The 14443-nt window shown below is 30.0% G+C and overlaps 2 protein-coding genes across 5 annotated transcripts in view; one reads left to right on the plus strand and one right to left on the minus strand.

Annotated features, from left to right (window-relative positions):
• Positions 1–4497, plus strand: part of LOC105679299 (neprilysin-4) — a 23210-nt gene extending 18713 nt beyond the window's left edge. For 2 of the 3 annotated variants that reach the window (XM_067351575.1, XM_067351574.1), the window contains exons 10-17: positions 45–224; positions 322–533; positions 1263–1485; positions 1590–1766; positions 1875–2037; positions 2165–2374; positions 2441–2547; positions 2623–4497. In XM_067351575.1, the coding sequence (XP_067207676.1) occupies positions 45–224; positions 322–533; positions 1263–1485; positions 1590–1766; positions 1875–2037; positions 2165–2374; positions 2441–2547; positions 2623–2898 (1548 nt within the window). In that variant the 3' untranslated portion in view covers positions 2899–4497. Of the gene's footprint in view, positions 1–44; positions 225–321; positions 534–1262; positions 1486–1589; positions 1767–1874; positions 2375–2440; positions 2548–2622 lie in introns of those variants that run through there. The other variant, XR_010889194.1, reaches the window with a different exon arrangement.
• On the minus strand, positions 3654–13211 carry dsh (Segment polarity protein dishevelled). Of its 2 annotated transcripts, XM_012379229.2 has the most exons (11): positions 12692–13211; positions 11960–12029; positions 11471–11723; positions 11057–11239; positions 10707–10917; positions 9370–9498; positions 9059–9273; positions 8059–8550; positions 7726–7983; positions 4495–4563; positions 3654–4138 (listed from the first exon to the last, which is right to left on the minus strand). In XM_012379229.2, the coding sequence occupies exons 1-11, from the start codon at positions 12850–12852 to the stop codon at positions 4098–4100; spliced, it is 2082 nt and encodes a 693-aa protein (XP_012234652.1). In that variant the 5' UTR covers positions 12853–13211; the 3' UTR covers positions 3654–4097. The 2 variants fall into 2 exon arrangements, with proteins under 2 accessions (XP_012234652.1, XP_012234653.1); XM_012379230.2 differs by lacking the exons at positions 3654–4138; positions 4495–4563 and adding an exon at positions 5020–6430 and having other exon boundaries at positions 12692–13210.
• Positions 13212–14443: the final 1232 nt, after the last annotated feature.

The raw sequence follows: 14443 nt of genomic DNA on the forward strand, positions 1-14443 counted from the left end.
AGAAATTTATTAGAAAGAGACTAATCAAAATATTTGGATTGTAGTTCGATCAAACATCGCTCGGGCTTCCTACAAGAGATTATTTCCTTCAACCAACTAACGCGATTTATCTAGAAGCCTACAAGGATTATTTAATAAAGATTGCAACTTTACTTGGTGCATCCTTAGATAATGCAACCATACATGCTGAAGAACTGATTGAATTCGAGACACAACTCGCAACGGTATGTTTGCACATAAATATCGCGATTCATCGCTTATACATCGACATCGTTCTTTAGCTTTTCGAGTCGGTAGTTATTGATTCTTAGTTTTTGCCAGATTACATTGTCACCCGACGAAAGACGAAATTTTTCGGAGCTCTATCAACGAATGAATGTAGGTGAACTGATAACACTCGTGCCGCAAATTGATTGGCACCGTTATTTGTCGATCGTCTTGGCACGGACAATAAATGTTTCTGAACCAGTTATCATCTTTGCATTGCAATACATCCAAGATTTGGTTATTTTACTTTCAAAGACACAACCGAGGTATACTGTATCTTTTATATATCTTGTAACTTTTTTTTCTCTATATAAAGTGGGGTAAAAATTATAGTATAAGTTGAAATAGTGATTTCTTGTAATAATTTTTCTTGTAACTTAATTTTTTAAAGAAATTGATTTTAAAAGTTAGAACATTAATAATGATTGTTATACAACTAATTATAATTAATCTTCTGAGTGCCATGGACAAATATTGTAAGTATATGTGTTCGGCGAAAGTAACTGTCCACATACATGTGTAACAAATTTTTTCGATTTATATTCTTGATAAATAAAAATTATAACTATAAAATAATAAAAATTGCATGTTATCTGTATTGAACGTTTAGCTTCAGAGCGCTCCGCACTCAAAAGATTAATATTAATAGTACGATAACTATGTGGATATAACTATGTAGATTTTTATCACTCTACATAAAAGTATGTGCACAGAAAAAAACATTTTAATGTAAAAAATGTGACAAATTTTGAAATTTTTTAATTCTGACTTTTGATAGCTTTTTCTATTCCTAGCTGCAGTATTTTTTTTTTTTTTTTTTTTTATTATTAATTTTAAATATTCCTTTCACGGCAAAAATTTGAATTTTAACTGATATTCGCTAAAGATAAATGTACACTCAAAAAAAAAATTTTTTTAATCTAAAAAAATAAATCGAACAAACGTGTTGTATTTTGCATGTACATAAAGTTACAAACAATTTGTTGTTTTTGCAGAACAGTAGCAAATTATCTTCTATGGAGGTTTGTACGGCATAGAGTGAACAATTTAGATGATCGTTTTCAGGAAGTCAAGCAAAAATTTTACTACATTTTGTTCGGTAGAGAACAAGCACCAGTAAGATGGAAAAACTGCGTAAATCAAGTTAATTCTAATATGGGTATGGCGGTTGGCTCAATGTTTGTTAAAAAGTATTTCGATGAGAATAGTAAAAACGATGTGAGTATTTCCTGCAAGTATTGCGATTTGTTATCACGGCTAACGTTAAAGAGAAAATGAATATATACACTTTCTTTTATGAAATACATTTTGTTTGTCGACAGACATTATCGATGACTCGAGAGATACAGCGATCCTTTAGAGAACTGTTTAACAAAACTAATTGGATCGACGACGAAACAAAACGTTTGGCAACGGAAAAAGTAAACGCTATGTCATTGAGAATCGGTTATCCAGATTTTATCTTACAGCCACATCTATTAAACGAGCGTTACAAAAATGTAATACACCTTTATATCAAATATATATCAAAATACACATTCTATATTGTATAATAGTACACAGCCGAGCATAATAATGGAGAGGATATATTAACATCATTAACACAGGTAGTAATTCGATCAGACAAATACTTTGAAAACACTTTAAATATCTTGCAACATTTAACCAGAATTGAACAAGATCGTCTTGGCAATACTGTCAACAAAACTTTGTGGAACACAGCTCCAGCAGTCGTGAATGCTTACTACAGTCGCAACAAAAATCAGATAAGTCAGTTCAGTGTAACGCACAATTGCATTTTTTATTTGGTCTCACAACTTGGCAAAAATCTTTCATGCACGCGTGCATTAAAAATTAATTTTCATAAAATATTTAAACTTTTATTTTGCCCCTTTAGTGTTTCCCGCAGGGATACTACAGCCTCCCTTTTATCATCGATTTTTCCCACGAAGTTTAAATTATGGCGGAATTGGCGTCGTAATCGGACACGAGATTACTCATGGATTTGATGATAAAGGTAGATTGTTTGATAAGAGTGGAAATCTCCATAGATGGTGGAAAGATGAGGCAATTGATGGCTTTCACCGACGAGCGCAATGTCTCATTGGTATGGAAAAATGACAATATTGTATCGTATTATGTTTCAGTTTTATAGTCAACTTTTTTTTCGCAGATCAATATGCACGCTATACCGTGACGGAAGTTGGAATGCAGATAGATGGCATTAATACACAAGGGGAAAATATTGCTGATAATGGTGGCATTAAGCAAGCGTTTCGAGTAATTTCACAAGTTTTTCTTTCAACTTTAATGAAAGAAAAGTTCAAGTCAAATTGATTAGTTTGTATTTTATAGGCATATGAGAAATGGTTACGTTCCAATGAAAGAGAAGACGAGACCTTACCCGGAATGAGCGCGACGGGTAAACAATTATTCTTCTTGAACTTTGCCCAAGTGTGGTGCGGTTCAATGCGTCCTGAAGCAACTAGAAATAAACTGAAAACAGCTGTACATTCACCTGGTAAGTTTCGAGTGATCGGTACACTCTCCAATTCGAAAGATTTTGCTCAAGTATTCAACTGTCCTCTTGGTTCTCCTATGAATCCTGTGAGCAAATGCTCTGTATGGTAACACATGTAACTCAATTCGTATACGTACCGACACGATTTGTCCTCTCATCATGACACTTTATTTCTAATAAAACACAACTTATTCGAGTTCTTTAATATATATTTTACATAAGATTTCTAGCAATTCATAAATATAAAGCAGCAGTTCCTAAATGTATGAAATACCGATTTAACGCGTTTGTGCACACTTTTTGTATGCTATTTGCAAATATATGTAACTTAAAGACTATAGACACACTTGGGAAATAAATTTATAAAACGTATCATTGTTTGCAGATTATTGGATTAAGTAAATTATAATAAATATGAGGAGTAATTTCAATCGTAAAAATTGTTACAGATTGTTTTTCAGTGTGTTTACAAATTCTGAAATCTCTATCTTTTTAAATTTAATTTTGATTAATTTTACAAATTTATTAAATACTGAAATTATACTTTGCTTATTATTCTTTAATTTATTTAGTTGCAAATGCCATATTCGGTTAATACCGCGACAAAAACTACCTAGTATTTAACAAACATTTAAAAGAAATTTTCAATCTTTATTTTATGCACGCGCGCGCGCATGTGTGTGTGCGTGTGTGTTTTGCGTAGACGTAAATTTATACATATAATTAGGATTTCCTAATTAATATATCACACAATTCTAATTTTACAATTTATTTTGTATTATACTATCGACAATATTATTCAGTAAAAAATAAAATTCAAAGAAAAAACAAAGGCTACATCAAATTTAAAAATTGTTCAATAGGATGGTATGAATAATTTATATTTTTTACCTTAAATATAATTTACATTTTTTACTTGTTTGTTTACCTCTATTCTCAATACCGTGTATAAAGTCTTGTTTAATTGCTATTTTATTATCTTATTGTTTTTCTTAAAAAAGAATGTAAACGCGCGTTACTTCAACACAATTGGAAAATAATGTAGGTTGTGCTAACATTCTTAAATAAACTTTAATCATCACAATGACCTTTTATGGTCTTAATTTTATTTTGTATAGCCATTATAAATCATAATTATGAAATTTTTAATTTTTTACTTTCTATGATATTTTATCAAAACTGGCCTATTAAATATATAAATATATGTTTCACGTGTGCTACTTCCATCCAACTAATAAGTCAGTGGAAATATATCTTGACCACTTGTTTGACTCATATTATCATCATTATGTATACGTTAACAAGATTCTCACTTATGTAGAAACTGGTACTCCAAAATGTCTTCCTCATCTGTAGAAAAAAAATCACTTCTTATAACGCAGAGTTAATGAAACATACAGCAAACATAATCAAGTTTCGATACTATGCATATTTATGTGTGTATACGTGTATATAGTTGCAAAATAGATTTATACTATATACAGCAAGCGAAAGGCATTCCGTATTAAAACTCATAACATTGCAAAAATTGTCCGCCATATTATATTCTACTTATTGAAAATATATTGTGGAATTTTATTTTTAGCTTAGTATGTACAATGATCGATTTGACATAGATTGAATGTATAGAAAACAGAATTTGGAAAATATAATAAATGATGTGCGTTACACAGGTTATGATAATAAAATAATAAAAATACACTCACAGATATCGTCTCTGCTATTGTTGTCCAAATCACTAGTTTGTGTGTGACTTTCTTCGTGCATACGCCGTCCTGCATCAACCGTTAGTGCAGCACAAGGCACAAAAATGACTCGATTACATATCTGAGATGGTGTAATGTATATAGCAGCAATATAATATTCAAAAATGTACGATATTAACAAGTTTTTAACTTCTCAAAACAAAAAACGGATACAAATAAAACAAAAGAAAATTAAAAAACTTAATCGACAGATAATGAGATTTCAAACTTGTGCTGACTCTTTGCCTATTTATATTATTATGTTACAGCAAATTTAAAAAATGCAAAATTTTTTAATTTTTAAATGTATTGCACAACTTATCTGTAACACAAGATATGTTATATGAGATTTAGATTAAGCGATATAGTTGATTTGTGATGTCAGTAAGTGTGCTATATACAATACTTGTACATTTCGTATTATAAATATTCAATACAATTATATGTAAGAATATAACTCCATTAACATTGAAAATACCTCGTATGCAATTTTCCGCAAATTTACAGTAAATTGACAAAAACAAATTGTTTCATCAAAAGTTAGAGTTGATTTGTGAATCAATTTTATCAAATTCTATTACATTCTGGTTATAAAATTATCAAGTCAATACAATTGTTTACGTAAATAAGATATAAGACAAATATATATTTACTATTAGTTCAAAAAATGCATAACGTTCACGTTGAAAATATAGCTCCATGAATAATAAATAAAATATAACCTGAGATAATGAAATAAGTTTTTTTGTCAAAATCTCTAACCTATGTTTATTTATTTTTTGTTGAAAAAAAGACATTTGATTCGAATATTTTTATGCATAAATTATTCACAAATATATAAATGAAGCTATATTTGGTTATTACTGCTTTCAAATGCTGCAAGATGATAAAATGTTTAAACACATTGCAACTATTATTTATTTTCATACTTTATATGAGTAATCATGAACAATTTATATATAACAGACAAAATTAAAAATTACTTCTTGCCATTATTGCTGATACTGGGAAGAAAAACTAAAACAGATTTTAATATGTACAGAGTTATTCCTCAGATTCAAAGTGCCTTTCTTAGACGGTAAAATAAACATAAATTAAGAATAATTATTATAAATATAAATTAAGAATAACCTCTTTGTTAATATAAACTATCAAGTAGAACATGAAAAAAATATTTTTGTTTCATAGTAAAATGCAGTATAAATAAAATTGAGACATAATATAATGGCAAGATACAAGTGAAAAGGAGGGTGTCTTATATATATATATATATATATATATATATATATATATATATATATATATATAAGACAAGAGCAAGATACAAAATAAAAATCAGCAGATAATATTAAAGTAACGTAATATTTAAAGACTTAAATAAAATTGTTAAAAGACTTATATAAAAATTGTATTATTAATTGGAAAATACGCATGTGACAATGACGATAAACATAACTTAAGAAATGTATACATTTGTAAACATCGATCTAAATTAAATCTCTTAACTTTATATTCCTAACGTTGATATATAAGATGGCACATTTTATTTTAACGTAATTTTTATATATATATATGTATATAAAATTCCGATACAATGTCGTATAATGTAATTGTACATATTTTTCGCTTTAAATCATAGCTTTCTCTCATCAGTAGATATATAATATAGAAATTAATAAAGATCTAACGTAGATGTGGATTTGATGAAAATTTCCAACAAATTAACAATTAAGATTTAATTTTTTGTATAGTTCTTTCTCCAATAAATGTTTTTAAAGATTCTAAACTTTTAAAATGTTTTTAAAGATTCTTTCCAAATAATGAAAAGAAATTCGATATTGAAATAAAGTATCTTCTCGATTTTAAAGAAATAGCTGCCCCATTGTCGTAGACAATCCTAAAAGGCAATCAATTAAAAAAGCATTAATAGATATACATACCTTCTCATATAAGTATAAATGACATGCATGTGCAAAAAGATTCTTGCAAATTTTAACATTTAAAACGTTCATTGAAATAACCGTGTTATTTACATATTTATTTTTGTGCTTTATATCTTGTGCAACCATGCTAGTTTAAAGTAGGAGTGACCACATAGTACATTTACAATGAAGAAAAAGCATGTGCATAATCGTGTGTAAACATAAAGGTAATAACAAAATCTTAGTAGATACATTTTTAACTGTATCTTTATAGTATTATGTGTACAAGTGGATTACTAAAAAAGTTTTATAGAATAGGAGATACGTCACGTAAGGAGATAATATTTTATAGTTATCCAAGATGATTAGAGAAATTTATATTTTGATCAGTTCATCTTGGATTTTTTTGCTGATACAAGTTCATTCTTTTATCGGTAATACAATATTATATAAAAATCTTTCTTAATAATATAACAAGTTTGTATGAAGTTACGTATTATTATACTTGTACGAAATAATTCATTATTAATGATAGAAGGATAAAAAGAAAGATATAAATTTTACATATAATCGAGTGTCATATTAGAATGAACATGTTAGAAGTAACAAACATCTTTATGTTCTATCACTGACTGCCGAAATAAAAATATTCTTTTATTTATTTAGTTGCATCTTACATTGTGACGTAACACCTTTAAATTATACTAACATGTACATTGTTCTATTACATGCAAAATGTCTCAAAAAATAATCTTAAAATGCAACTTTTGAAAATACTGTTATAAAAAGGATGCAGTTGGAATAAAATGCAAACTGTGATATATCTATAAAGACGAATATAAATTAAAAATTTTGTAGACCTTATTCAAAGTTGTCCACGAAATCGAATAGTGAATAAATACTTTGAATATTAAGGAAGTGATGGTGATTATGTAAGAATTTCCAATACATGATAAATTAATCATATACGAAAATAGAAAATCAGTAAATAAATAAAAGAAAAAGAAAAAAAAAACAAAAAAGAAAAGTTTCTACGTATTTTAATAACATATTTATCTACTAGACACGTATAAATGCTAATTTTAATTCTGCAAACACAGAAGAGTCATCATGCTTATAAATAAAACTATTCAAAGTACTTATTCGCAAGGCGATATCTAGATATATTCTGTACTATAGATTCAACACCTTTCTATTTACAACATCTACATAACATCGACAAAGAATTCACAAGGATTTCCCATCGCGATACGAAATGACTGTCTACTACCAGATAAGTCTTGCGGATTCTGCTGATTCCCTGATCCCGTTCCCGTCTGAACAGATTGTTCGGAACCACTGGAACGACTGCGGCTGCCATTAGACCTTTTGCCGTTCGATCCGTTACCGTTGCCGGAATTTTTATTTGGCATAGATGGCATAGATGGCATCGATGGATTATGCAACTCTGATTCTGACGCCGAAGAACACGATTTCAGATCGTGAATGGGTTCCTTGCAAATGCGTTCACTACCTGCACTGCTACCACCTATTAATTTTATTTATTTTATGTATTTCGTTTAAAAATTAGAACAAATAAAAAAATAGGAAATAATCAATTTACCAGAACCACTATGTATGCTCTCTTCACGATGGTATCCGTAGACGGTGGGCTCGTTCGTAAAATTAAATGGCATGGGACTATACCCTGTTGCTGAATGTGGTGCATATGTTCCCGAGTAAGGCATATCCCAAGCGTTTGGCGGCGGCAAGGGACCAACTGTATCACAATCTAGTTTCATGCTATTCATGGCTGAACATAGATCACCAAATATATAATAACATTGCTCGGAAAATGTTATTTTGTTTACTGTATGCCGAATGAAACCAGCTTTTAGCATGAGCGACGCATATTTCCTGGCATCACGTCGATCGATAAATCCTTCTACATGCGTATTCAGCCAATCAACAACATCCGCACCAATAAATGCATTCGGAATGGTAATTTTAAGCCACATTCGATCGCGTATTTCTAAACCTGAGTCAGACCGAGCCATTGCTCGTACCACTGTTGGCATGTCTGTGTTAACGGTCAAATGAAGTTCTTCCAAAGGGCCTGGATCAAAATATTTCAATGCAGTGAGTATATAAGACATCTCAAAATCATTAGCCTTTCATACATTTAATTTCTTAATGTTTGTAAAGGTAGCACTCTCATCACCTCTCTCCCCACCCTAAAATATAGATGGACTTGTAGCACCATTTAGATAGTTTAGTATTCTGTTCCCAATTTTAGTTCTTCAACCATTCAGAAGGAATTTGCAATTGAAAATGAGAATGCTAGCTTCCATAGACACAATTTCTTAAACATTGTTAATTTATTAATTGGAAATTATATAATATTTATGAGAAAAGTAGGAGAAACATCCAAGTTTGAAGCAATTGAAGACAAAGGACTTATTAAAAATTACAAAATTTTTAAATATACAAAAAAATAAACACAATATAATTTTATTTTTTATTCAATTTTTAAATTTATCACATTTTAATCAAGAATTTATTCTGGAAATATTAAACGTAAAAAATTTATATTTAGCAAATTACAGTATTACAATAAAACTTACGTTCAGTATCTGGCAGTGTGCTTGCAAGGCTGCTCGATGTTGAAGTTAACGTTGTGGCACTTGGTGGACGAGGCGGGAAACCTTCGCCTCGTATAGCAGCTGTGTGCGCTACCCACGCACCAGGATCTATAGGACGCACTGGCTCTGTACGAGGTATTGTAAAATAGCCTTTTGGATTCGGGTCCCAACATTTCGCAACTACAAGTTTTATTGGTCTAAAAAAAATAAAAAGAATAATATATCATTTTACATTTTATAAACATATAATTATATGACTGCAGAATATCTAAGTAAAGCTCATATATATTTACCCTGGTTTTTGCACTACTTCTCGTAATACTCTCACCGCTTCGTCGTTAGACATATTTTCAAAATTAATGTCATTGACTTGAAGAATCATATCACCAGGTTCTATTCGGCCATCCAAAGCAACTGCTCCCCTATATTTACGAGTTATATAATAAACAGCAACAAATTATTATTATCATTATCATCATCATCATTATTATTATTATTATTATTATTATTATTATTATTATTATTATTATTATTATTATTATTATTATTATTATTATTATTATTATTATTATATAAGGTGCTTGATAAGTTCGTGCCTATGCTCGTATACAGGTAGAGTGCGGTAAACTGAACAGAAAAGTCCTTTACCATTTTGTAATAATAATTGAGATATTAATTAAAAATTGTGCGCAAATAATTGCGCGTTTCGCGCAGCTGGACCGTGGAATGTATGCTCTGGGCGCGTTAACGGCGAGTATCACACGACAACGAAGTTTGGTCGCTTCGTGAGGACAGAGATAACACGCGAGCAACAAGCGGACAGCAGCTTTACTTTTCGTCGCTATGCGATACTCACCGCTAGCACGCTTAGGACGAGCATTGGCACGAACATTATCAAATACCCTGCGTACCGCATCATTTACTAAAGTCTTACTACATAATATAATGTGAAAGAAAAATATAAAAAATAAAACGATAGGAGCAAAATGAGCCAGACCGCTCAGTGCGAACAAACTTGTATTGTGTTATAAAAACCATTAATATACACAAATGTTTGAACCTGTCGTCAGGCTATCCTCAGTGTCAAATAAATAAATTACATATGAAAACGCACGCTGATTATTTACAATAAGATATGATTTAATAGTCAATTGTAAATTTACAATCTGACTGTTAAACCAGTAATTTATCTTTTCGTTCTCTTCCATTTCTTATTTGACAAATCGACGAACATTATTATGGACTATATTACTTTTAATACGTTAACATTTTGAAACGTTTGTGTATATTAATGATTTTTATAACACAATAAAAGTTCGTTCGCACTGATATCTAGCAGTCTGGTTCATTTTGTTCCTATCGTTTTATAATTTTATTATTTGTTGAGCCTTGTCATTTTTCAAAATATAAAATTTGCTGTTCCCATATGGTTTAATACAGATGTTAATGATACTTTAAATTATTAATACTTGTTTAATTTAAATTTTTTCTGCAAAATAATCGAGATATTTATTTAATAGAAGCTGTAAAAAATGAGACACAAATTTGAGGTATAATTCAAATGATGTTGAAACAAGTACATTTGCCACGGTAAGTAAATCAATGGAAATATGTATCTATTACTACTAACCCTTTCATTATTGAACCAACATATATTCCTCCATCTCCACCTTTGTTACTTTGACCAACAATACTAATACCAAGGAAATTAACAGTGTCCATGTTCAATGAAACAGTTATAATATTTAAAGACATTGTACTGTCAGTAATACTACTAAACGACGACGTTCGAGACATAGGAGGTAATCTGTGCCGTCGTCTTCTTTGCGGACGACGTCGATCTATAAGAGAAGAAAAATACACACATTTAATGTATATAAAACGAGAAAAAAAACATTAAACTTATTTTTCTCTTACACAAGATCTCATAAAAAAACTTTTGTAAAATATTCTTTGTGTATTATTTTAATTCTCTCTTACCCATAGTGCCTCTATCGACTGTGCTACTCATATTGGTATGCCGGCCTGTCGTTGATGTAATACGGCTGCTTGCGTCGTCGTCAGATTCCAAAAATGTGGTCGTTTCTAAATCCGAGCTTAAAATGGAAGCAGTTTCATATCCATGACCAGAGCGATGTTTTGAATGGCCATTTATGCGCAGTCCTGTAAAAAAAATATTACAAAGTGTATAACATGAAAGAATACTACTTCACAGCTAATATTTTATATTATAAATTCTAAGAATATTTATTTATATAAGTTATTTACACAAAATTTACAATTTTAAGACAACATAAATCATTATATTTTATGAAGTAAAAAATTAATAAAAATATTATAATAAGTTAATAAAAAGATAATAATGATACTATAATATATCCAATAATAGCTTACCATTATATTTATTATACTTTTCATATTTTTCTGAATGGTGCCTTGAGCTTTTATGTAAGTGATGTCCTTGTCGACTGCTTATAATGCTTTCTGTCTCTGTCAATGTGTCATCATGTGAAAGTGCAGCATTCGCTCTGGTACCATGTCCAGGAGTTACATGATCTACTCGATCATGTTTTACTTCGCTATGTGCCATAGAGTCTGTACACTGAGAGGCACCATCTGAGACATTGCTACCTTCTGCAGATACCAACTGTCACACACACGTACACACAAAGTATTGCTCCGTTAAATAAGATCTTATTTGAGAGAAATAAAGAATAAAAATCAAATAGAAAATAGTAATTACTACAAAATAAAAATAATATTTAAAATACTATTAGATAAAACTAAGTTGTAAAATGATATTAAATTAGTGAAATAAAAATTTTTTAATTTTGTTTAATTATAAAAATTGAAACCCAATCTCTACATGTTTCTAAACCTTACCCAAGAGACAACTCGACCATTGAAGCATGGCAAATGGGCATCATCATCTATAATTTCTTCTTTTACCACACTAGCACAATAAGGAAACAAATTTGATATAAAAATATATTATCCTTAACTTAAGAATGTTATTAAGAATAACAAATATATCATATAATAATCATAACAACAATATTCTTAACAATACTTGGTTTTATGTGCAATTTATATAATATAAAAATATAAAAATATATATACTACATATACATTTTCTATTTAACATTAATTTTAAATTAAAACATATTTTTATTTACTATGTTTTTATCTCATTTCCTAAAAATCTATCATATCTATTGTATGCCAAGAAAGCAGGTTTTGTCAAATTATTTCAAACATAAGTCATTTCTCAGATGGGTTAAAAAATAGTGCAATATCCTTCCAAGAAAAAAAAGAAACATAAGAGAGATTCTTAACTGGCTGACATAGAACAAAAAAGGTAAATCAAATTTTTCATATTATTGATAAGCCATAATAAAAGAATATATAAATATATATGTACATGTACATGTATACAATTGCAAATGTCACAACTTAGAAGTCAATTTTTGTGGTAATAATTTGTTACAATCATATGATATAAATAAGTAATAATAAAATTTAAATGATAATAAAATGATAAATACATGATGCATGTTACAGACAAAGCAATAAATGAATGGTATAAGAGAACAAATGCATTGCTTTGACACTTACCCGAAGTCATCGTCCATTGACTTGAAGAAATACTTGTAATTCGGCCGATTTAAAACATTTTTAAAATCAGCCAGAGTCACTCTCTCTGGTGATATATTAAGCTTCACCAGGTACGGTGTTTCTTCATCATCCATGTGATAGATAATCTTCGTTTCTTCCATCGTCGGAACGTATCACATCAAGTTCATTCGCTATATAAAAACGACACACTCGCCACAAGGGTTCCACCGCCTTTGGTGATACTCCTTCAGACCAATATGGCGCGTTGTTCATCGAGCCAAAGCCCTAGTGCGTCAAGATCAATCAACAAAGATCGCATAATTATGGATTGATGGAATGCTCGTAAATTTCGTCCACGAAGCACGGTAACGCGACGTCACATCGATTACGATAAGGTTACTGACATTACTCGCCAAACCTTCTTAAATGTACATCCGCAGCATTTACAGTGATAAATTAAATGTCAACATCATCGCGGCGTACGCTTTTTATGCATATATACTCACGCATACACATGTATATATATATAATCAAAAAGCCTCGTTGCAAACAATACATGAAAATGAAACTTGCAAACTAGCCCAAAGCAGAGAGAAAAATAAGAGTGGTTATGGCGACGGTTTAGTGTTCGATGTCTAGTGACTCTCACAAATGAGTTGTGGTAATGGCTACATTGGCTGCATTCAGCGGACTCAACAGTTGGGCAACATTACTAGATTTTCCGCTGAATGACACTTCGCTCAGTCGCTACATGTCAACAGGTTGAAGGCAGAGCTGCCAGTTTTCCCCTTAGAACATATATACTGGAAGGGGCATAGCTGACTTGCCGTTGTCCTCAACATCTATCTATCCTTGTCTGTACATTTTATTGCAATACGCATGCGTCGATTATGTTGATGTGTGTGATGACAAACTAGACAAGCTTATCTATGACAAGCCTTCCAATATAATCAAGTCTAAAGAAATAATCATAAAAAAGTATACAAAACTAATACTATTTAAACATCAATGAAGTTTTTAAATATTTTTTTTATTATTTATTATAATAATTTTTATTGTACTAGTTACTATATATACAAGATATAATTAAAATAAGATAACAAACTTTAGAGGAGCGAGAATATTACATAATAATAAATATTACTTTTTTATTTTTCATTAATAATATATATTTTATATCAGTAACAGTGGGTTTGTGTGTGACGGACATATGTTGATGTCAAATTTTGTTTCATGTTTGTTCTCGCTTCTCAAAGTTTGTTATCTTATTTTAGTTCATCCTGTACATCCTGTATATAATTATTGTTCATGACAGTATTTGTTTTTGGTTATGTGCATCATTATTTTTATATTTTATTTTGCAAGACTATTATTACATATTACTACATATTATTATATATAATTTATAATATATTGCAATTATATTATAATATATAACTTAAAGAATAAATTGTTATAATCAAATTTTCAAATGCTTTCACTTATTTTAAATCTTTCTACTTTCAACTTAAGCGGTTATTCATTCGCGCAAGTGCATTGATTGATTTCGTACAGACAAGGATAGATAGATGTTGGGGACACTTTTGTTATGTATATTTAGATAGACTATGGGCGGTATTCATAGTCCGTTCTTATATTCAAGATCGTCTTAAGCACGAACTTATATTCGCTCTCTTCGTCAGACACAATCTATGTGTGACGAAGAGAGCGAATATAAGTCCGTGCTTAAGACAATCTTAAATATAAGAACGG

The sequence above is a fragment of the Linepithema humile genome, chromosome 3 (genome assembly GCF_040581485.1).
Source record: "Linepithema humile isolate Giens D197 chromosome 3, Lhum_UNIL_v1.0, whole genome shotgun sequence".
Taxonomy (NCBI): Eukaryota; Metazoa; Arthropoda; class Insecta; order Hymenoptera; family Formicidae; genus Linepithema; species Linepithema humile.

Bases quoted from the DNA above. Each gene is read 5' to 3' on its own strand.
- dsh (XM_012379229.2), bottom strand. From the start codon at position 12,852: ATGGAAGAAACGAAGATTATCTATCACATGGATGATGAAGAAACACCG. The intron at 8,551-9,058 runs GTAAGTTTTATT...ATTTTGATCCAG, and splicing joins CACACTGCCAGATACTGAAC to GCCCTTTGGAAGAACTTCAT. The intron at 7,984-8,058 runs GTAAATTGATTA...TAAAATTAATAG, and splicing joins GAGCATACATAGTGGTTCTG to GTGGTAGCAGTGCAGGTAGT.